The following is a 23,887-nucleotide window of genomic DNA, read 5'->3' on the forward strand; positions in this document are numbered from 1 at the left end:
CCATACTCAGAATTCATGCTTAGGAGTCAAACTCTCTAACCACTAGGCCATGACTTGGTGTTACCTTAATGCGTTAGTCTGTAATGATTAATACATGTGAACATTGTTAAAGTACCACTAGATGCTCCTCAGATCCTTAATTCTTTTCACTGAAGTCCAGCAGTCTCTTTACCTCTACGGTGCGGTCATCGACAGATGGCCTGAATGTGGATTTCCTCAGAGATAGCACTCTGTACTGCTGAAGATTTCCTTGAAGCAAGTTTCTGGCCTCATCAGTCCAGAATGCATGCTGACTAAGCCTTTGAAACATCAACAAGATTAAAGTACTGTACTGCCAAAACGACAGGCTAATAACACATATTGTGGTGCAACCAAGCAGTAAGCCTAGTTAAATTATCAAAAAATGATTTAAATGCTATTTAACTAATATGCTAAAACAATGAGTATTAAACAAGTTTTCACACTAATTCAGTAAGCTACAGCCTACAGGTATGACACATCTCACATCAACATGCTTTTATCATCTTTTTAAGTTTAATGAATATTCTGGCTAGATTTACTTATTATAGTCATCATGTCAACAAGGTTTAGCCTAATTAAATCATGGCCACGAGGTAATTATTATTTCTTAGCAGTTCTCTCGTTGGCTACGTAAACATTGCATCGTTTTAATGTTATAAAACAACGAAACGTAATTGAAAATCGGTAAATTTAAGTGATCCAATTCGGTAGGTGGCGCTGTTAGAAAAGAATAGGGTCCTAGCACTGCGGTCCTGAAACTGCAGCCTACGGTTTTGCAGGAACATATTATTTGTCCGAGGTGGAAGAAGGATTACCATCGCCGAGCAGCTAATTCACTTTCTCTAAAATGACTGTTTAAGATGTAAGTAACTAATTTGACTGTATCTGATATATCAAAATGAGCTCGGACCGCGGTACTGAATGTCCGGGAATCTTTGCACCTCTGCGCTGCTTTAGCCATCCTAATGACTGCATCACTACAGAGCCTCTGATCAGTACCAGCCTTTGATGCCTATTTGGTTGTTTATATATAGAGAGGTTACTTACGCTTGTTTGAATTAGCTTGTTATATATGTCCGATTCTGTATCTGAATATTTAAGAACACAGTGGATGCGTCTCAAACCCTAGCGCGCTGCCTACCTAGACAGCATGCCCCGAGCGGACTCAAAAACGCTAATGGGAAAATAAAAACGATTCTGTATTACGATATTATATTTTTAGATCGGTTCTGATTTTTTTTTTCTTTTGTGGAAGCTCTAAGCTTAATTTCTCTTGATGCTATAATAAAAGAAATAGGCTAGTGGTATCACATCAATATGGCAAAAACGCGGCTGTTAAGTAAATAATGTAATTTATTAATTGTTTTGTTACATACAATAAACAATTAACAGTTATAGCCGCAGCTCATTACCCCAATTATCTGGTTGGAGGTGTATTAATATCTAATCTGGTGTGTTTACAACAGTACTTTAAACAAACCTTAACTGAAATAAAATATTGGAAAATCTTCAACTTATTTTATATCAACTTGTTGCCAAAGCTGTATTTCTTCAATTTGGTCCAGTTTAAATTAGTGTAGGCTACTAAAGTAATTAAAACCAAAACTTAAAAATTAATAAAAACTATAATGACATATAAAAATATAACTAGTAAAATGACAAAAACAACAAAATTACTAAAACTTTAACTAAAATGCTGAAAATTCAAAATATAAAGAAACAGTAATAGTATTTTAATAAGACTAACTTAATCAGTTCTCCAAAGAAATATTTTTTCAAATTGAAATGCTAATTTGATTTGAAGGCTATGTTTACGCCAGTGTGGTGTTTCTTGCATTATGAATGAATGCCTCATTAAATAATTTCCTGAATATATTCATCACAAAACAATCATAATTAAATAGCATGTCTACTAATTTACAGACTACAGAAACATCACAAATCACAATGAAGCACAATAGATATGAACAAATGAGATGTCCCAGTTCAAATTGTTCAACTTTGCTCAAATTCAGATTGAAAACACTGACTCATTCAGTGATGGGTGTGTGTTCAGTCAGCTCGACCAATGAAATGCTCCTTAACAGCCTGGCCTTTATTGCTATTTGTTGTTTGTATTATCAAGGCAGGAAAGTAGTCACTTGATGCAAAAGAGAGCGCTTCAGTGATGATTCACCAGATGATGTTGAAATGATTCACAATCATCCTCCTGTATACACGTGTGTGACTCTCTGCAGTGATGTCAGATGTTTGTAAAATGCATTGTAACCAGGTTATAACACCTCACCTCCTTTTATGATAATTAATCTCCGCAGTTTTGCAGCTTGATGTTGACTAGTCAGAAGCAGCTTTAATTTGGCTCATATGTGCCTGTCATGGCCCTGTCAAAAACTGGACCGCAGGAGGACGCTCCCTGACATCAGCTTGTATTTACTGGACTATATCTGAAGACCACAAGAGCAAGACTAAGTTCCTAGACTAAGGTGAATAAACACGACTGTATTTTGTTCTCTAAATTTAGAATGTCCTGAATAAAAGACTGAATTGTTTAAATGGGTTATGAAATATATTTAGGATTCTGTTCATATATGTGCTACATGTCTTAATGAGGCCAGTGTGAGTCTGTTAGATATCTTATTCTTCAGTATCAGAGTTTGAAAGGGTGTACGTTTCCAACCACCCTGTCTCCTACAACTGTGTCCTACATTGGACGTCCTCATAAATGTGTGTAGGGCATCTCTAGAAGGGAAAGAGATGCCATGTGGTGTTCTGTCTGCTCCTCTTAGTCATGCTCTAGCTGCCAAGGGTTACCGCGTCATTGACATAGTTATGATGTACCGCATCACACACATCACAGCGGGTGGTTTCTGACGGTTTAGGTGTTTGGTGAGAAAGTGTGAATTAATATGTTTATGTCCATCTGTGGACAGTTTTAATTCTGGGAGTTTGACATGCTGTCTCTTACTCACATGGGAGGCTGCATAATTCATCAGTGAATGGGTCATCATGTCCTGATGTACATTTCTTCAAAATAATCAGTGACATTTTGACAGCCTTTCTTTATATTATACGGCTCTCTGGAATGGAATTGGTTCTGATTGTTAGGGTAATTGTGTAATTGTCTGTGTATATTTATGTCAAATCTATCTGTCTAGCTAATAGGTACAAATAAAAGCAAAAGGTCAATCTGATAATGTTGACATTGATGTTGATATACAGTATTTCAGTTTAACACTTTCATGTTTTTTTTTCTTTATTGGGGGTGTGATGTTAAGCAGTGTGACGGTAAGCACTTAGAGCACATTCAGGTTTATACAGCAATAGTGCATTTAAGGATTGTGTCTGAGGTCTGCTCACTCGTACTGCTGCTGCAGTGACTCAGCAAGAGAAAGCACTAATAATGGATGGAAATACCTTACCGTTAACAAGCTGTGAAATTCTTTTCATTCTTCTGACTGAGACTGGAGACTTAAGGAGATGAGACTGAGGATGGATGCTGACATGTTTGGAAGACAAGAATTAACTGGATTTTTTTTGTGCACAGTCTGCACTGATTCATTCATCTAAAAGGGTGGGAATAATCTTTCACACTAATACTCCGGAGGCTGGGCAGAGGTTTTGCAACAGAAGACACAATTTCACATGAGACTGCAACTATTGTTTGGTCGAGGAATCAGATTACTCACTTTATTTTTGACTTTAGCTTATAGAAGAGAGGGCTTTTGTAGCTGCTGATGGGAAGAAGAAGAAGAATCAAACAAATAGATCTCGCAGATTAGAGGAGACGCTTGACAGTTTACTGTGAAAACAGGGCACACCCCGAGGGAGTACGGTTCACTCATAAACACACTGCCTGAAAGCACTGCTTTACATGTAGAAATGGCGGCGGTCTCTGAATACCAGCGGCACTATGATGTAAAAGATCAGGTAAAAGATTAGGTCTACTGTTTTCACAACAAAGCAAAGAAGAACTGTATTCTTGTCTGGTTTTCCAATATATATGTCCAAAAAAGCTTAAAATAAGATAGGTTTGCTTGAGAAGCAGAAATGTGGAAGATAAGATGTTTATGCTTAAAACAATATGTCTTATGTTTTGTGTGTGCAGTCGGACGGTGGAGACATGCAGTCTGAAGAGGGAACCGAGTGGCTCATGGAGCTGCTCACCGACGTGCAGCTTCAGCAGTACTTCGTACGCATTCGTGATGAGCTCAATGTCACACGTTTCTCACACTTTGACTATGTCAAAAATGAGGACCTTGAAAAGATTGGCATGGGCCGCCCAGGTGAGTGGGGTAGCATGTGTTTGGAGTGTTTGAGAGGAGTTTTGAATGTTGGAAAATTTATTTATTTATTTATTTTATATTTTATTATTAATAATTCTGTACAGGTGCATCTCAATAAATTAGAATGTCATGGAAAAGTTCATTTGTTTCAGTTCAATCCAACTCAAATAGTGAAACTTGTGTATTAAATAAATTCAGTGCACACAGACTGAAGTAGTTTAAGTCTTTGGTTATTTAAATTGTGATGATTTTGGCTCACATTTAACAAAAATCTCAACAAATTAGAATATGGTGACATGCCAATCAGCTAATCAACTCAAAACACCTGCAAAGGTTTCCTGAGCCTTCAAAATGGTCTCTCAGTTTGGTTCACTAGGCTACACAATCATGGGGAAGACTGCTGATCTGACAGTTGTCCAGAAGACAATCATTGACACCCTTCACCAGGAGGGTAAGCCACAAACATTCATTCCCAAAGAAGCTGGCTGTTCACAGAGTGCTGTATCCAAGCATGTTAACAGAAAGTTGAGTAGAAAATCTGTGCAAGAATTTGAGTGAACATCACAAGGAATGGACTGAAGCTGGGGTCAAGGCATACAGACGTGTCAGGGAATTTGGCTACAGTTGTCATAATCCTCTTGATAAGCCACTCCTGCACCACAGACAACATCAGAGGTGTCTTACCTGGGCTAAGGAGAAGAAGAACTGGACTGTTGCCCAGTGGTCCAAAGTTCTTTTTTCAGATGAGATCAAGTTTTGTGTTTCCTTTGGAAACCAAGGTCCTAGAGTCTGGAGGAAGGGTGGAGAAGCTCATAGCCCAAGTTTCCACAGTCTGTGATGATTTGGGGTGCAGTGTCATCTGCTGGTGTTGCTCCATTGTGTTTTTTTTTTTAAAACCAAAGTCACTGCACCCATTTACCAATACATTTTGGAGCACTTCATGCCTCCTTCTGCTGACCAGCTTTTCTGAAGATGCAGATTTCATTTCCCAGCAGGATTTGGCACCTGCCCGCACTGCCACGCACACCTCAGCAGTGCCACAAACTGATCACCTCCATGCCACGCCAAATTGAGGCAGTAATTAAAGAAGACCCTAAGTATTGAGTACATGTACAGTAAATGAACATACTTTCCACAATGCCAAAAAATCACTAAAAAGGTTTTTTTATTGGTCTTATGAATTATTCTAATTTGTTGAGATCTGTTGAATTGATGGGTTTTGTTAAATGTGAGCTAAAATCATCACAATTAAAAGAACAAAAGACTTAAACTACTAAAGTCTGTGTGTACTGAATTTACTTAATACACGAGTTTCACAATTTGAGTTGAATTACTGAAATAAATTAACTTTTACATGATATTCTAATTTATTGAGATGCACCTTTATATGTTTATTATTTATTTGGACTTATATTTTGATTTATTTATTTATTTAGACAGCACTGTATAATATTATATAATATAAAAGATTAGGTGAATATTATAGTACGTTTTATCATATTGTATACTGAACATATCTATTATATTTAGACCTCCTGGCATTTTTTCTTCTGTCTCTGGCTCTGCAGGTCAGAGACGGCTGTGGGAGGCTGTGAAAAAGAGAAGGGCAGTGTGCAAACGGAAGTCATGGAAGAGCAAGGTAAAGTGTGCATCCAGAAATTAAAAATGTCTTATTGTACGTAAAACTGACTTCGCTTCAGTCAAAAGGGGGCGCAATAGAGCCTGCCCTCCACATCCATTTATTAAATTTTGGCTACGCCTAAGTGAATCATTGTGTGTGAATTTCATGAAATTTTAATCATGTGAAGAGCCAAAAACATCCCAGATGAGTGTTCAAATTTGATGTGTTGCCATGGCAACACTTTAAGATCAAGAAATTGCATTTTACATCAGCTAGTAATTTGTGGAAGATTTCAAAGTCGTTTGAGCATCTGAGCCTCATGTCAATAATCACAGATGTCTTCCAGGCATGTGAATGACATGTTTTACTGATTGAGGAGCTATTGCATCTTTAAGACAGAGGCAGGTGGAATCACCCTCAGCTGTAGTCTCTGTGCTTGGGCCAGCAGGTGTTCACCGGGAAACGGCCTGACTCTGATTCCCAAACCCCAGTGGTGTTCCGCAGCTCCTCCCCATCCTCAACCCAACCAGACGGCCAGCCAGCCAATCTCACCTGTCTCATCAATGACAGAGACATCACCCTCTACGAGAAACTGGGAGACGGCTCTTTCGGAGTGGTGAAACGTGGAGAATGGCAGGCCCCGACTGGAAGAGTGGTAGGAAAAATGGAAAATAAGTGACACTAGTAATGATGAGATAGCAATGATAGTAAATATAATGAATGATTTTTTTTTTTCCTGTGCTGTAGCTGAATGTGGCTGTGAAGTGCCTGAAGACAGACCTGTTGGAACAGGATGAAGGTCTAGATGATTTCATAAGGGAAGTTAACGCCATGCATTCCCTGGACCACGAAAATCTCATTCGTCTCTATGGGGTTGTCCTCACACACCCCATGAAGATGGTGAGGAATGATAGAGTAATTGAAGTACTAAAAATGGCATTTTGGACCAGCAAAAAAAAAATAGTTTGTTTCAAATACAACCACACTACTGGTCAAAAGTTTGAGGTCACTACATTTTTATACAGGTGCATCTAAAAAAATCTGAATATTGTGAAAAAGTTTTCTGCTTATTATTTTATTTATTTATTTATTATTTTCTAAACTTATTTCAAAAAGTGAAACTTCCATATATTCTGGTTTCATTACATGTAAAGTAAAACATTTCAAAAGTGTTTTTTGTTTTTTTTGATGATTGAGCTTATAGCTTATGAAAGTTAAATATCCAGTATCTCGAAATATTTGAATGTTTCCTAAGATCAATCAAAATTAGCAAAACAGAAAATCCCAAGTTCTCTAAAGTACGTATGTTTATTTATGCAGTCAATACTTGGTCGGGGCTCTTTTAGCACAAACTAAGATGCATATATATATATATATATATACATATATTAGAATGATTTCTGAAGAATAATAGGACACTGAAGACTGGAGTAATGGCTGCTAAAAGTTCAGCTTTACCAACACAGAAATAAATTACATTTTAAAGTTTATTAAAACAGAAAACTCTTATTTTGAAATTGTTATAATATTTAAAAATATTCCAGTTTTTACAGTATTTTTGGTTAAATAAATGCAGCCTTGGTGAGCAAAAAATTAACAGACTGAAACATTTTAGTGTAAAAGATGTTCCATTTGTATGCTTTTAAATCATTTTGTCTGTTATTTTTGTGTTTCAGGTGACAGAACTTGCCCCATTGGGTTCTTTGTTAGACCGCTTGAGGAAGCGTCAGGGTCATATTTTGATATCAGTGCTGTGCCATTACGCCGTTCAGATTGCCTGTGGCATGGCGTACCTGGAGTCCCGACGATTCATTCACAGAGACCTGGCTGCACGCAACATCCTTTTAGCCTCCAATGACCTCATCAAAATTGGTGACTTCGGCCTTATGAGGGCCTTGCCTAAGAACGATGATCATTATGTGATGCAGGAGCACCACAAAGTCCCCTTTGCCTGGTGAGAAGAATAATATACCACCTTCTACTTACTATTAATTCCCTTAGCCCATGTCAACATGCTCTGTGCGTTGCAGGTGTGCTCCAGAAAGCCTAAAGACCCGAACTTTTTCCCATGCCAGTGACACTTGGATGTTTGGAGTAACATTGTGGGAAATGTTCACTCATGGACAGGAACCTTGGGTTGGACTCAATGGTAGCCAGGTATACTCTCATACCTGAGCCTCACATCTGTTTTTCTGTAAGTAAAGTTTGTGTGACATTTGTATGCGTGTCCTTCTGTATAGATTCTCCATAAGATCGATAGGGAGGGAGAGAGGCTTATCAAACCAGAAGACTGTCCGCAGGACATTTATAACGTCATGCTGCAGGGCTGGTCGCCCAAACCCGAGGACAGACCGACATTTGTGTCCCTCAGGGACTTCCTTGTGGAGGTAAAGTGTGGATAGTAAAAGCAGATGGCGATACAGGATAGAACATCCTTTTGTCAAGGTCTTGTATGTATACAAGAATGTCAAAATAATTATTTGTTGTTTTAATTAATTAAGTCTTTCTAATTTGCTTTTAGACAATGCCCACAGACATGAGGGCACTGCAGGACTTTGATGAGCCAGACAAGCTTAAAATTCAAGTTAATGACATCATCACCATAATTGAAGGAAGGTGAGGTCATATTTTGGTGGTTTTGTCAATTAGTTTTTTTGCTCAGCCAGAGCAAAGTCAGTTCAGGAAAGAAAAAATAATCTTGAAAATAAAAATAGAATAAGGATGTTGACATAAGCTTGTTAGCGTAAGTTAAAATTAAGATACAATTTATATTTAGTAACTCATATTAACTTAAAAATATTTACAGAATTTGATCAAAACATACATGATGATTAAATGAATCTATTGACTGCTCTAGTTGTTAACACAAAAACTTAAATATTTTATATATTTATATTTATGCTTGTACAATGCTAATATAAAAAATGGTAATTTAAATACATTTAATTATTTGGCTAGCTTTATAAATTACAACCCGAATTCCGGAAAAGTTGGGACGTTTTTTAAATTTTAATAAAATGAAAACTAAAAGACTTTCAAATCACATGAGCCAATATTTTATTCACAATAGAACATAGATAACATAGCAAATGTTTAAACTGAGAAAGTTTACAATTTTATGCACAAAATGAGCTCATTTCAATTTTGATTTCTGCTACAGGTGTCAAAATAGTTGGGATGGGGCATGTTTACCATGGTGTAGCATCTCCTTTTCTTTTCAAAACAGTTTGAAGACGTCTGGGCATTGAGGCTATGAGTTGCTGGAGTTTTGCTGTTGGAATTTGGTCCCAATCTTGCCTTATATAGATTTCCAGCTGCTGAAGAGTTCGTGGTCGTCTTTGACGTATTTTTCGTTTAATGATGCGCCAAATGTTCTCTATAGGTGAAAGATCTGGACTGCAGGCAGGCCAGGTTAGCACCCGGACTCTTCTACGACGAAGCCATGCTGTTGTTATAGCTGCAGTATGTGGTTTTGCATTGTCCTGCTGAAATAAACAAGGCCTTCCCTGAAATAGACGTTGTTTGGAGGGAAGCATATGTTGCTCTAAAACCTTTATATACCTTTCAGCATTCACAGAGCCTTCCAAAACATGCAAGCTGCCCATACCGTATGCACTTATGCACCCCCATACCATCAGAGATGCTGGCTTTTGAACTGAACGCTGATAACATGCTGGAAGGTCTCCCTCCTCTTTAGCCCGGAGGACACGCCGTCCGTGATTTCCAACAAGAATGTCAAATTTGGACTCGTCTGACAATAAAACACTATTCCACTTTGAAATAGTCAATTTTAAATGAGCCTTGGCCCACAGGACACGACGGCGCTTCTGGACCATGTTCACATATGGCTTCCTTTTTGCATGATAGAGCTTTAGTTGGCATCTGCTGATGGCACGGTGGATTGTGTTTACCGACAGTGGTTTCTGAAAGTATTCCTGGGCCCATTTAGTAATGTCATTGACACAATCATGCCGATGAGTGATGCAGTGTCGTCTGAGAGCCCGAAGACCACGGGCATCCAATAAAGGTCTCCGGCCTTGTCCCTTACGCACAGAGATTTCTCCAGTTTCTCTGAATCTTTTGATGATGTTATGCACTGTAGATGATGAGATTTGCAAAGCCTTTGCAATTTGACGTTGAGGAACATTGTTTTTAAAGTTTTCCACAATTTTTTTACGCAGTCTTTCACAGATTGGAGAGCCTCTGCCCATCTTTACTTTTGAGAGACTCTGCTTCTCTAAGACAAAGCTTTTATAGCTAATCATGTTACAGACCTGATATCAATTAACTAGATGTTCTCCCAGCTGAATCTTTTCAAAACTGCTTGCTTTTTTAGCCATTTGTTGCCCCCGTGCCAACTTTTTTGAGACCTGTAGCAGGCATTAAATTTTAAATGAGCTAATTAAGTGGATAAAAGTGTAAAATTTCTCAGTTTAAACATTTGCTACGTTATCTATGTTCTATTGTGAATAAAATATTGGCTCATGTGATTTGAAATTCCTTTAGTTTTCATTTTATTAAAATTTTAAAAACGTCCCAACTTTTCCGGAATTCGGGTTGTAAGCTATTTGTGATGATGTTAAAGAACCCATAACTCCTTAAAGTAATACACTTCATTGTGTAGGTGTCCTGCACCATTTATGCTGATCAGCCACCTTTACAAGGTTTTAAATCTATTTTTATGCTGCAGAGCAGAGAACTACTGGTGGAGGGGTCAGAACAGACAGACCCTGAAGGTAGGGCAGTTCCCTAGGAACGTGGTGACCTCTGTGGCCGGTCTGTCTGCTCACGACATCAGCCGACCTCTCAAGCACAGTTTCATCCACACAGGCCATGGAGACACAGACCCACATCGTAGCTGGGGTGCCCCTGACAAGATTGATGAGTAAGATACAATGACCATTTATGAGTGATCTTTTGTTAACAGACTCTATGGAATATTGATCTCTCAAGGAACAGACTGCTTTACTTGTGTTCAGTTTGTATTAGTCTAAACTAGCAATTCTCAACCCTTTTGCCTCAAAGTCCCCTGTTAGCACAACATTACTTCTCGATACGAGCTATTCTCTTGTTAAAACTGACGTCACGTAGCACCCCTTCCGTGTCCAAACTCTCTATCAGTTACCACGAGAACACAACAAAGGGTGCTAATGTAAACTCACAATGTGATATAATACTACTGAGAAAGTTATAATCCTAACCTTTAACTCCATACTGAAGTACCAGATAGCCAGACAATGAAAATATAAATATAAAAAAATATATATACAAATTATTGGTGTTTGGGACGCTGTGAGCACGGAGACTGTAGTAGTGTTACTGTATATACCGTAAGTTTGAAAACGTTTAGCTTAAATGATTATCATAAATAAACAGTGCTCATAAACGACTGCTGAGGTAGTATTCTCAAGTGAAGCGAGTTGAGGCTTGGACCCGGAAACAGCGCTTCTTACGTCATCACTTAACAACCGAATTGTCTGTATTTCTACTGTAATTTCTGCTGTTTTTAACCTTTTTGGATTCGCAGTAATTGGAAGCTTTGATAGATTAATAAACCATGTTTTGTGATTTAAATTGTTTCAAGGACTAAATGATATTAAATAAAAAAACAACAGTTATTGAGGGGGAAATTATATTATATTATATTATATTATATTATATTATATTATATTATATTATATTATATTATATTATATTATATTATATTATATTATATTATATTATATTATATTATATTATATTATATTATATTATATAAGAAATCATTTTCAGTTTACTTTTTTATTTTCTGTGTTTTTTAGATTTTTAATTTAGATTAGGGGTCCCCCTAGTGGGCCCAGGCCCCTTTGTTGGGAACCACTTGGAAACTTATATATAGAGGTGGATTTTGTTATTTATCCAGTGTGCCTTGTGTTCAGTCTGTACCTTGGTAATCCCATGGACCCACCAGATGTTCTTGGGATGGATTCAATTGCTGCCAAGCCCACTAAACTTCCAAACCGGACTAAAAGTAAGCAATCACTTGATATTGTTGAGCTGGGCTGTTCTGTTCATCTTCAGATTCACGACTTCTCTCTTTTGCTCTGCTTATCTTTTTTTCCATCTGATCTTTTCTGCTTCAACTGTTGTGTCAGAACAACCTCCTCCTAGACCTCCTAAACCAGCCATTGCACTTAAGAGTAAGAATCATTTATCTTCTTCACTGCATTACAAAAGCAAATTTCCTAAAGTTTTGCCTGATGGCTTGTTCCCAGAACCATTTTACAGCTCTGTGCTGGATGATGATGATGATCTGATAGTGACAGGCGTGAAGAAGCTCTCTCTTAAGACTCCCACATATCTGAGTTTGCGCCTCCGCCCTTGGGAAAGCACTAGTCCAAACGACCGCCTTAGCGAAGTCTCGCTTATTGACTTTGGAGATGACAGTTTCAGCTCTACATCACCTTCCCCCATTACCGAGACACCCAAGCCTAGCACAGCGAAGCCACCTGCATCCTATGCTGCTTCAATCTTAGATATGGCACCGCCGCAGAGCCCCATTCGAGCCCTGCCAAACCCCATGCACCCTACTCCAGTGGTGGATTGGGACACGTGGCCCCTGCCTCCTCTTCCGGCATACGACGAGGTGGCTGTTGAGTGTGCAGAGCAAGAAGACATGGAAGTAAGCTCCATAAATGCATCTGTGTCAAAGGAAGACGTAGTGTCTGAACAGACACAATCAGAAGATGGCGTTAATATCAATGGTAAACGCAACGTTGAGGACAATCTCTTTCTACCAACCAAGCGTGCTGAGGAAATACATTCCTTTTCACAATCAGCAGACATATTCAAGGAGCTTCAAAGGGAAGTGATGGTAAAGCTTCGGGTCCCTCCAACCGGACGTTCCCTCCCTTCTTCACCCCTCCCGACTCCTTCAGCTCTCGCCCCGCACCGCCAGATCATCCTGCCCTCCTCCTATGAGGACAAGCCTCAAATCCCTCCAAGAATCCCCATCCCGCCCATGCGACCCTCTAAGCGGGCAGGAATATACGGCAGCAGATTGTCAGTTTCTCTTGGAGACAATGAAGACGGGAGCCGATGTCCACCTCAGATACCCCCAAGGGATCACGCTCTATCTCAACCCAACTCTCGGGCACCAAGCCCTATGGCGCCGCAAAGCGGCTCCCCTCAGCAAAGGTCCAGCCTCTGTTGTGTTGGATCTCTGGGTTCCTGCCTGTCCCCGTCTTCTTATTCTTCTGCACCATCTAGTTCCTCCACCATGTCTTCTACATCCACGGCCACCACTACAAGTTCTCAGTACGGCTCTACTCAAGTGGCCCAGACTCCAGCCAAGAGTCCTTGCATCGTTCCTATTGTGTACGGTGGTGAGAAGGCCAGCAGCACTCATTACTACTTGCTACCTGAGAAACCGGCCTACCTGGACAAGTACGACAGGTTCTTAAAGGACTCTGAAGGAAACGAGGAGAAAAAAACTACAAATTTGGCCACTGTGAGACCCATGGTTCAACAGCGAGTTAACAATCCCAATGCCTCCCCAAGCCACACCAGTGGGACATCCAGCAGTTTTGCCTGGCCAGGCAGCACCCAAGTAGGTGCCTACAACCGTGTAATGCTCCAACAAGTAAGCAATTCAGTATGCTTTCACCATTGGCTACTCGATGTCATGGTATTCTGAGATGACCGACTGAGTGTTTCTGTAGGTGCAGGAGGCAGTACATGGAGTGACTGTAGAGGAGTGTCAAACGGCCCTTCAAGCACACGGCTGGAATGCTCAGGAGGCCGTGAAATATCTGAAGGTATCTGGTTGCTTCTTTTCAGACTGAAAATAGGGAAGTACTCATAGATAATAAAAGAGCATTTACATGTATACTGATTTCTGATGTAGGTGGAGCAGTTGTTTCGACTGGGTTTAAAGGCACGGCCTGAATGCATGGAAGCTCTGGAGAGATGTAGCTGGAATCTGGAGCAAGCCAGCACCCAAATGCTGGACTCCTACGGTCCATCTAGACATAGGTAGTAAATGATGATTAAATGGATCAAAAATTAAAAGTGTCACCATTTTCTTACCCTTATATCATTCCAAAACTGTTTGAGTTCTGTGAAACATAACAAAGAACATTTGAAAAATATTTCATTTTTTTTTTTTCGTTCACACAATGAAAATCAATAGATTCCAGTGTCATGCATGTAAAAAATCAAATGTCTTCTTTTGTGTTATGCAGAAAAAAGAAAGTAGAAAGAATACAATCATCTTCTCACTGATATCTCTCTTATTTGCATCAGATTATAATGGCAGGAAGTAGAAGAACAGAGCTGATCTCAATTCCACTGCAGCTAATGAGAATTGAGTTTCATCTACAGCTCATTGACTCTGGACCAGTAGATATTTGCAGGTCATTTGAATATTCATTGCTTTACTGCTTATAATCAATGCAAGACAAATGCAAAATTCACTTACTTGAAGTACAACAGTGCAATGTGAACATTTGAACCATGTACATTAGATTGTGTTTTATATATTTGCTAAAAAGTTTGCTTTTCACTGCATCATATGTGACTTTCAGCCTGTAAAATGTTTGTGGTTTATTTATTCAGAATATTTTATTCAGGGGCATAGGTGATAATCTGAAAATTGGAGACAATGTGAATCTTGTGAGCACGGCTAATAAATATTATTGAGTTGTAATAGTCACTATGTCATTGATTTTATGTAAAGACATTGCAGGGTATACTATAGAGACACAATAACCTTTTGAATGGATGTATTGACCATTAAGGTGTGGTCACATTTACAGTTGTTCGATAGATTTTCATGGGCTAAATCTGTCATTTCAAAAGCAATCCACATGACCAGGAATTTTCCATAAGAAAACACCTTAGAAAGCTGCTTGGTGTCAAAGTAACTTCTACGTGAATTTCACAGGAACTTTGCTAATGTGACCGCACCTTTCTGCCCCTGTTTATTCATAATGCTCATACATCTGTTAACTCTCATTCATGATGTTGCATGCAGATCACAGGCCTTGTTGTTGCTTATTTAAGCCTTTACTAGTTCATTCATTTTATTCTGTTCAATGGTGTTATAATTAGTCAGAGAGCCTTAGATGGCACAGCCACAGATCCCCCACAGTTGGTAATTTTAGATGGTCTCCGAACGATCTCTTCCCTTCTAAGTGGCTGGTTCCTGGCCAAAATAAGTTGGAGTGAGGACAAGATATGTCAAAGTTTTGTGTAGCCAGATATATGTTAGAATAAACCCATTTTCATGTGACATGATGACTGCAGACAATACACCTATAAATGCACCTACTGTAATATATTATTAATTTCTTTGTTAGTTGTTGGTCTTAATTTTCTTTTTGATAACAAGAACACTTAAGACAAAATGTCATTTGTCCTCAGTTGTTGATTTAGCTTACTTTTAAGTAATTTTGAACTCCATTACGCATTTTGCGATTTTGCTCAGGTTCATAAATCACAGAAACTTCACTTAGTCTCTGTGTGAAGATGGGAAGTTTGTGTTAATGAAATAACCTTATCTGTTACATGAATGGAACTGAATAACATTTCTTTTTGTGCATTTTTCTTCTGTCAGAACATGTCAACCGTATGTCAAACACTTTAAATCAATCACACACAGACGTCTGGCTAAGCAAATTGAGGCTTCTGCTCTGTGCTCTGTAATTTTCATCTGCCTCTTGTCCAGATGCTCAGTATTGTTATATTTTACCTGCACTGGTTTTGTGTTCGTGTCTATGCAATTGCTGTTGCAATTCAGTTTTTGGAATATAGCCTGTGTCAGTGCTCACCTCATGTAGGTTGCATCCCACATTTTCTGAAGTGAATGGCAGAATGTTGGGCTTACTGTAAAAGCTTTATACATGTTTGTTGTATAATTATCTATCTGTATTTTTGTATGAAGTAAATATTTAAAACTGTTGTGTTTGGGGTTTCATTATTTCACATTTCTTTCACTTGATTTTAAACAATTATGGCTGCTATTTAACATCAAATGTTACATGAATGGAACATTTGATAAGATCCTAATTAAATCAAACAGGACTCAATTAACGTGGATGTATGGCCCACTGAGCCTGGAAGTGTTGGTGCACCATTAGGCCCACCTGCCACTGAGCCTTTATGTTAGTTTAAGGCATCAAAATGATATCACCATTATTTCTCAAATCCACCATTAGATGTCAGTGTAATGCCAAAGAATGAAAGATTGCTATGCATTGAAAGTTACTCATATCATATTTAATATTTCCAGACTCTAATTAATTCGTTTTCGATTACACTAATAGCAGCTATTTCAATTGTCTGTGGAAGCCCATTTCGGGTACACATTGGGGAAAATAATTTTTTATGGCATAAATAAATATGTCAAGCCTTTTTAATGTAATAAATATGATTTACCAAATATAGTTTTAATAGATAGATATTTATTTTATATATGTTTAATATGTTAAAATGTTTAACAGAAAACCACAACTCCATGGTGTGCATATTTAAATTATTGTAAAATATTTTCATCTTGCAACAGGGCCCTCTGGAGCGGGTGGATTAATTCAGAATAATCCTCAATAATTCAGGTGTTGTGCCCAATTTCGACCCCCTTCCGAATTATTACCCCCCCCTTGTTCAAATCGCTACTTGCCTAATACTAACCCCACCCCTAGACCTAACCCCTTCCACACACCCACTCCTAAAGCTACCAATACTAGGGGGTAATAATTCGGGCACAACAATTCGGGAAATTGGGCACAACACCGGCAACTATGGATAACTGACCGGAAACCGATTATTCCTGTGTTATGTATCACTCCGCGGTCTCATCTTTGCTAGTCTCCAGTATAGTTTAAGCAAAAAAATTAAAACTGATTTTTAATTTTCCGACTAACAGTGAACAGGTAAGAGGTACAACAAGCTGAATGTGAGAAATTTTTAAACAGAGAAGTAACTGATTTTAGATTTTAACACAAATTAATGTTTTCTGCAGAGTTCATTTTGTGTTAGGTAAGTATCGGGCTTATTTTTCTAAAGCTTTGGATTGCTCTACAGTTAGAAAACTAAAGTCAAATAGTTTATCATGTGCATTTTTTTTTTAATCAGGAAGCTGTTTAATAAGTGGGATAATGTAATTTAGCCAGTTATTATAACAAAATAAATCCCAACAACAACGACCCATTTGACCCACCAGAACTTTATGACTTTAGGACAGTAACGTTAGTAATGCAGCTTTAACCTTTCTATAGCCTACCATTGTCAGAGTTAATATTAGGTTGTTAATTTTATTGTACTCAGTGGAAATGTCTCCCTTGTGTTTAAACTGGTGTGGTTAGGGAAGTAAAGTAGCCAATAAATCATTTGACACTCAGTAATTTATGACTTCCAAGTTTCGCGTTGTAAGATATTTATTTGTTTTCTACAGATTTATTTTCCCAAAAGTCTACAAATTTGTCTTGTACAGATTTGTTTTCCCAAAAGCCTATGTAAACTAATTCAAATCTATATGTTCTCCTTTTAAAATAAACTGTTTTATATATGTAGTTCAAATTAAAATGTAAAGTGTGGTTATTATAAATTATACATTTTCGACTATATAGAAATTATCTATTATTATTATTGTTATTATTTTTAAGATGGTAAGACATGTTCCTACATCAGTTAAACCTATAACAATTGTTAACCTAAAGTCATGTTTAGTGATGTAATTTATGGATTATTTCACTGCAGGCCCTAAATAATTAAATTACACTTATTTGTTGGTCTGCTAAATCAATACTAAGGTGGGCAGGCTCTCAGCTTAATCAGTAATTGATTCGAAGGGCCTTAACACCCAAGACTGCTGTTTTGGAGGCTGATTGATTAATTTAATCCATATTTAGATGATACAGCTGTGAGTACAAGTTTGATTCAAACTGGACTGGTTAAACTAGTATACTTTTATTATGTACTCTTTGCAAACCAAAAAGAATCTTAATATAACTTTAATCTCTTTATGCTTTCCATAAGCATAAAGCATTTTTTTTTTTTGATATATACGTTTGCATATCATGATAAGGCCAAGAAAAATTACCAAGAAGTGTTTGTGAGAAGAGAGTATGTGAGAGTGATAACGAGGCTCAGCTAGCCTTGTGACTTGTAACAGTTTTGCAGGTGCTAGTACTGTAATTCACCAGAGTTTCTTAATTCAATGGTGCCGCTGACTTTGCAGTCCTGGAGGTGTTGGTGTGAATGTGTGTTTGGTTGAGGTGAGCAATTTTGTAAAAGCATATGTACTTTTGAATGCGAATACACTCCTGACTTCATAGTTTGGTGATCTTATCATTCTCTGCTAAATGTCTAATTTAATGAGGTGACGGTTTTATATGAATTTGCATGATTTGATTGGTTGATTCCCAACAGGACATCTATGTTGGGTTGACGTTGGACATGACGTGGGACAGACAGTTAATTTTTAATGTTGAATTTTGGTTACACAACCTAAAAACAACAAATATCAACATCATCTGACATCGCTATTGAAATCAAATTAACATTGACATAAAAGGTCACCCGATGTGTGCCTGCTGAGTTTGCTTTTTTTGTAAGAAAAAGCAGGAAGCTCCTCCCCTAACCCCACCCCCACCCCTAAACCTAATCGTCAGTGGATAAATTGTGTGAAAACATAAATGTGATTGTGCTAATTCATCCACATTAACTGCTAATTTGCCAAAATATTCAATAGTATTACGAATTCCAAGTACTCACAACATTTTTTTTTCTATTGGTTCTAATTGGCATGGGTTGAAACTATTAAGTTTTTCAGGACGTTTTTATTTACGTTTGCATGACAAATAATTTAAGTTCCTTTTCAGGAACTCGAGCTGCGTCGAAACGCTTTTGGGGAACGTCCCTGACGAGACCGACTCTGAATATCGTGTGCAATCAGTCCATCGGAAAGGTGTGACGTCACGGGCGGGGTGACGTAGCGACCAGGAAGCTATAAAAGCACGTGCCGTGCAGCTGGCTTCAGCTTCGAATCTGTCAGCAAGCGCTCTGTGTGTGCATGTGCAAAAGTCTGTCCTGTTGGTCCTATTTATTGTTGTCTGTCCCTTAGCTTAAAAAGATCGCTAAAACAGCTCAATATGCCTAAGCAGAAGCTAAAGACCAAACATTTGAAGGGCGATTCCAAGCCGCGTTACAGACTGTGTGTTCCTCCCTGCACTCGCTACATTACGAGTGGGGATACACACAGGCTGTGCGTGGCTTGCCTGGGATCGAAGCACGCTGAGTCGGCTCTCGAGGGGGCCGACTGCCCGCATTGCGAACGTTTGCCAATGCGGACGCTTCGATCCCGGAGGGCTCTCTTCGAGGAGGGAGCCTTCACCAGCGTTCCTCGCGGTGCTGGCCCCGCTTCTGCCGAGGCAGAGCGGCTGCTGCACTCGTGGGGTTCGCAGGTGGATCTGTCAGAAGGAATGGAGACGGGCCAGTCCTTATCTCCTTCCTCATCTGCCAGATCCGGCGCCCAAACCCTGGGTTCGGAAGCACGCTCGTCGGTTTCTTCCCCCCAGGGTGAGGGATCAGCTCTTCACCTCTCGTCCTCCGAGGAGGTCGGTGTGGAGACTGTTGCTGGGGATTCGCCACCCCTGTCGCCCCAGTATGAGGAGCTTTTGGAGGTGGTCACGCGGGCAGTAGATAAATTAAAAATCGACTGGCCTGCTGAAAAACAGACTGAGCCGCAGAGAAGCAGATTAGACGAACGCTTTCTGCGGCCGAAGCAACCACCTCCACGTCGGAGCCTTCCATATTTTCCCGATCTCCATGATGAGTTATCGAGATCGTGGAAACACCCGTATTCGACCCGCCTCTTTGGCCCTGATTCACTATATTATGGCAACGTGATGGGGCTGGGAGAGCGTGGTTATAGAGCGATGCCACGGGTTGAACAGACGCTTGCGGGCTATCTGTCACCCGGTTCGGCCTCGTCTCTAAAGGCTCCGACATTGCCCACTAAGCCGCTTCGAGTTACATCATCGCTAGTGGGCAAAGGTTATGTGGCAGCAGGTCAGGCTGGGGCGTGCCTTCATACTATGGCAGTCCTGCAAGCTTATCAGGCTGACCTGCTGAGAGATGTCGATGAGGGGGAGGGGATTAAGTCTGAAGAGATTGAAGAACTCAGAAAGACCGCTGATCTCTCCCTCCGCGCCACTAAGGAGACCGCTCGCACAATTGGGCGGTCTATGGCAGCTTTAGTGGCCGCGGAGAGGCATTTGTGGCTGACCCTGTCAGAAATTAAAGAACGAGACAGGGTCTGCCTCCTGGACGCCCCGCTTCAAGCCTCGGGCCTGTTCGGCGACACAGTTAATACTGTCGTCGACAGGTTCCAGGAGGCGCACAAGCAGGCGGCGGCGTTCCAGAGTTTCCTCCCTCGTCGCTCTCGTGGTGCATCTGGGCGGGAGATGACCACGCCACATACCGGCTCCTCACACCGGGAAGCGCAGAAGCAGAGCGTCGCCACTCGTGCTCCCCCACGTCGGGACCGAGGGCAACAACGCTCTGAGTCGGGGGCTTCTAGGGCGAAAGCCGATTTAAGATCTGTCATCGAAGCCCGGAAGTCCTCGACGAAAAGATCCTGACGCCAGGATCCAGAGGGTAGCCCCTGCTGGGGTAGAGCGCGGTTCACCTCATTACACGGTGCCCGTCTCACCTCAGTACCCTCAGGAGGTCGGTCGGCCAACCCTGCCAGAGTTTCAGGGCGCAGCGGCCTCCAGCGAGCGCCACTCCCAGTTACTTCCGCCCGTGAGCGTAGCGGAGCTGGGATGCTCGCCGCCCCTTCGGGGGCCTCTTACACCAGAGGTCAGTCTCGAGAGACTGATTCCCTTAGTAGATTATTTAGCAGCGTGGAAGCTACTGCCAAATGTATCTCAATGGGTCCTGCGTACAATAGAAAGAGGCTATTGCATTCAGTTCGGTCATCCACCACCGAAGTTCAACGGGGTTACACCGACTGTGGTCGGCCCCCAGCAGGCTCTGGCTATGGAACAAGAAGTGAATACCCTATTAAGGAAGGAGGCCATCGAGGTGGTCCCTCCTCTAGACAGGGAATCCGGATTTTACAGCCGGTATTTCATAGTTCCAAAGAAGGATGGGGGGTTGCGTCCGATCCTAGACTTGCGTCTCCTGAACCGCTCAGTTATGTCACTGAAGTTCAAGATGCTCACTGTCAACCAGGTTGTAGCTCAAATCAGATCCGAGGACTGGTTTGTCACAATAGATCTCAAAGACGCATACTTCCACATATCCATCCTTCCACAACACAGGAAGTTTCTGAGGTTCGCTTTCGGGGGCAAAGCTTATCAATATCGAGTACTTCCCTTTGGCCTCGCACTCTCACCCCGCACGTTCACAAAATGTATGGATGCGGCTCTGGTATCCCTCCGTATGCAGGGCATCCGCATTTTAAATTATATCGACGATTGGTTGATCCTAGCTCAATCAGAGCAGATGGCGGCTCGACATCGAGATGTCGTTCTCGCACACATGGGGGAGCTGGGTTTGAGACTAAACGCCAAGAAGAGTGTACTTTCTCCAGTTCAGAGAACCACCTATCTAGGCGTAGTGTGGAATTCGACCACGATGCAGGCACGTTTGTCTCCTGCTCGGATCGAGTCGATCCTCACATCAGTCGAGAGAGTCAAAGAAGGCCAGTCACTCACTGTCAAACAATTCCAGAGATTGTTAGGGCTGATGGCAGCTGCGTCCAACGTGATACCTTTTGGCCTGCTGTACATGAGACCCCTACAGTGGTGGCTCAAGTCCAAGGGCTTTTCCCCGAGGGGAAATCCACGTCGAGTTATCAAGGTCACGCGGCGGTGCCTTCGTGCCTTAGACATGTGGAGGAAACCTTGGTTCTTGAATCAGGGCCCGGTGCTGGGAGTTCCTTGTCGCCGTGTAACGCTAGCGACAGATGCGTCCCTCACCGGTTGGGGTGCGGTCATGAGCGGCCACCCTGCCCGCGGTCTGTGGAGTGGTCGCCATCTAACATGGCACATCAATTGCCTAGAGATACTAGCGGTCTATCGAGCATTGAAATATTTCCTCCCAGACCTGAGAGGTCACCATGTGTTGGTGCGCACAGACAACACATCAGTGGTCTCTTATATCAATCACCAGGGGGGTCTGCGTTCGCGCCCCTTGTACAAGCTGGCACACCAGATCCTTCTGTGGTCCCAGGGCAAGCTCCTCTCGATCAGAGCAGCGTATATTCCTGGGAGATTGAATGTGGGAGCAGACATACTGTCGAGACAGGGGCCGAGGCCCGGGGAATGGATGCTTCACCCCGAGGTGGTGAAGCAGATATGGAGAGTATTTGGTACAGCCCAGGTGGACCTCTTTGCGACTCAGGAGACATCGCAATGTCCCCTCTGGTTCTCTCTAGTTCATCCAGCTCCTCTGGGACTGGACGCTATGGTACAGACCTGGCCGAGGCTTCGTCTGTACGCTTTTCCCCCTATCGCTCTGCTCCCGGGAGTTCTGGCGAGAGTACGCCGGGACGGGGCCCGTCTACTACTAGTAGCCCCGTTCTGGCCGGGCCGAGTATGGTTCTCAGATCTAGTCTCGCTCCTCGACGGCTCTCCGTGGGAGATACCGATCAGGACAGACCTACTCTCACAGGCGCAGGGCACGATAATTCACCCTCGCCCGGAGTTGTGGAAGCTGTGGGTGTGGCCCCTGAGGGGGCACAGCTGTTAGCAGCTGGTCTCTCAACCGAGGTTGTTGAGACCCTACTCCAATCCAGAGCTCCCTCTACGAGGAAACTGTACGCCCTGAAGTGGAAGCTCTTCACTTCATGGTGCAGAGACCGCCAGCTTGACCCAGCAGACTGCCCAGTTGGTACAGTTCTGGAGTTTTTACAAGCCAGGCTCTCTGCGGGGTTATCCCACTCCACCTTAAAGGTTTACGTGGCGGCCATAGCTGCTTTCCACGTCCCTTTCAATGGTCAGTCAGTGGGTAGACACCCCCTAGTTACACGTTTCCTTCGCGGTGCGCTGAGGCTGAGACCTCCAGTACGATCCCGTGTTCCCCCCTGGGATTTGGTTGTGGTTCTAGAGGCTCTTTGTAAAGCTCCATTCGAGCCAATACAAGATATCTCAGATAGACATCTGACACTTAAAACTGCCCTATTACTGGCAATCACCTCACTAAAGAGAGTTGGAGATCTTCAGGCCCTTTCGGTGGCCCCTACCTACTTAGACTTTGCCCCTGGTATGGCCAAAGCATTCTTATACCCTCGAGCGGGTTACGTTCCGAAGGTTCCCTCTGTTACACCACAGCCTATCGTACTGCAGGCCTTCTGTCCTCCTCCCTTTCGGGAGCCAGACCAAGAGAAGCTAAACTGTATGTGTCCAGTGCGAGCATTGGACGCATACGTCCACAGAGCTGCCCTGTGGAGGAAATCAGACCAATTGCTTGTTTGCTACGGTCCTTCTAACAAGGGTTCTCCTGCCACCAAGCAGACCCTTAGTCGTTGGATAGTCGAGGCTATCAACTTCTCCTATGAGTCCTCTGGTCTTCCCCCTCCTTTGGGGGCCAAGGCTCACTCTACTCGGAGTATGGCGGCCTCCAAGGCCTTCTCAGCAGGTGTGTCCCTCTTGGACATCTGCAACGCTGCGGGGTGGTCCACGCCCTCCACATTTGTCCGATTTTACGATCTTGACATGCGAGCCACGCCGGGCTCTTCTGTTCTCTCGTCTTAGCTGTGCTCTTTTGACTACACACTAGGCAGGGATTTGGAAGTCTGGCAGCGTGGGCACATCGTTCCCCAAAAGCGTTTCGACGCAGCTCGAGTTCCTGAAAAGGAACGTCTCAAGGTTACGTATGTAACCCTAGTTCCTTGAAGGAACGAGACGCTGCGTCGCAGAGCCTTACTCCCGGCACCCCTGCCGGCGCTTGCTTCCCTACTCGAAGCTGAAGCCAG

At 41.7% G+C, this 23,887-nt stretch overlaps 1 protein-coding gene across 5 annotated transcripts; it reads left to right on the plus strand.

The window, feature by feature from the left end:
• The first annotated feature begins 762 nt into the window (after positions 1 to 762).
• Positions 763 to 15,860, plus strand: LOC132116177 (activated CDC42 kinase 1-like). 5 transcript variants are annotated; one of them, XM_059524841.1, is made up of 16 exons: positions 763 to 883; positions 4,127 to 4,304; positions 5,873 to 5,943; positions 6,353 to 6,580; positions 6,673 to 6,825; positions 7,602 to 7,879; positions 7,956 to 8,082; positions 8,166 to 8,312; positions 8,447 to 8,541; positions 10,616 to 10,810; positions 11,844 to 11,935; positions 12,060 to 12,104; positions 12,180 to 13,546; positions 13,626 to 13,721; positions 13,811 to 13,938; positions 14,209 to 15,860. In XM_059524841.1, the coding sequence occupies exons 2-16, from the start codon at positions 4,142 to 4,144 to the stop codon at positions 14,213 to 14,215; spliced, it is 3,192 nt and encodes a 1,063-aa protein (XP_059380824.1). In that variant the 5' UTR covers positions 763 to 883; positions 4,127 to 4,141; the 3' UTR covers positions 14,216 to 15,860. The 5 variants fall into 5 exon arrangements, with proteins under 5 accessions (XP_059380824.1, XP_059380820.1, XP_059380823.1 ...); XM_059524837.1 differs by lacking the exon at positions 763 to 883 and adding an exon at positions 3,721 to 3,948; XM_059524838.1 differs by lacking the exon at positions 763 to 883 and adding an exon at positions 3,722 to 3,948 and having other exon boundaries at positions 6,374 to 6,580.
• The last annotated feature ends 8,027 nt before the right edge of the window (positions 15,861 to 23,887 follow it).

Source organism: Carassius carassius, chromosome 35, assembly GCF_963082965.1.
Source record: "Carassius carassius chromosome 35, fCarCar2.1, whole genome shotgun sequence".
NCBI lineage: Eukaryota > Metazoa > Chordata > Actinopteri > Cypriniformes > Cyprinidae > Carassius > Carassius carassius.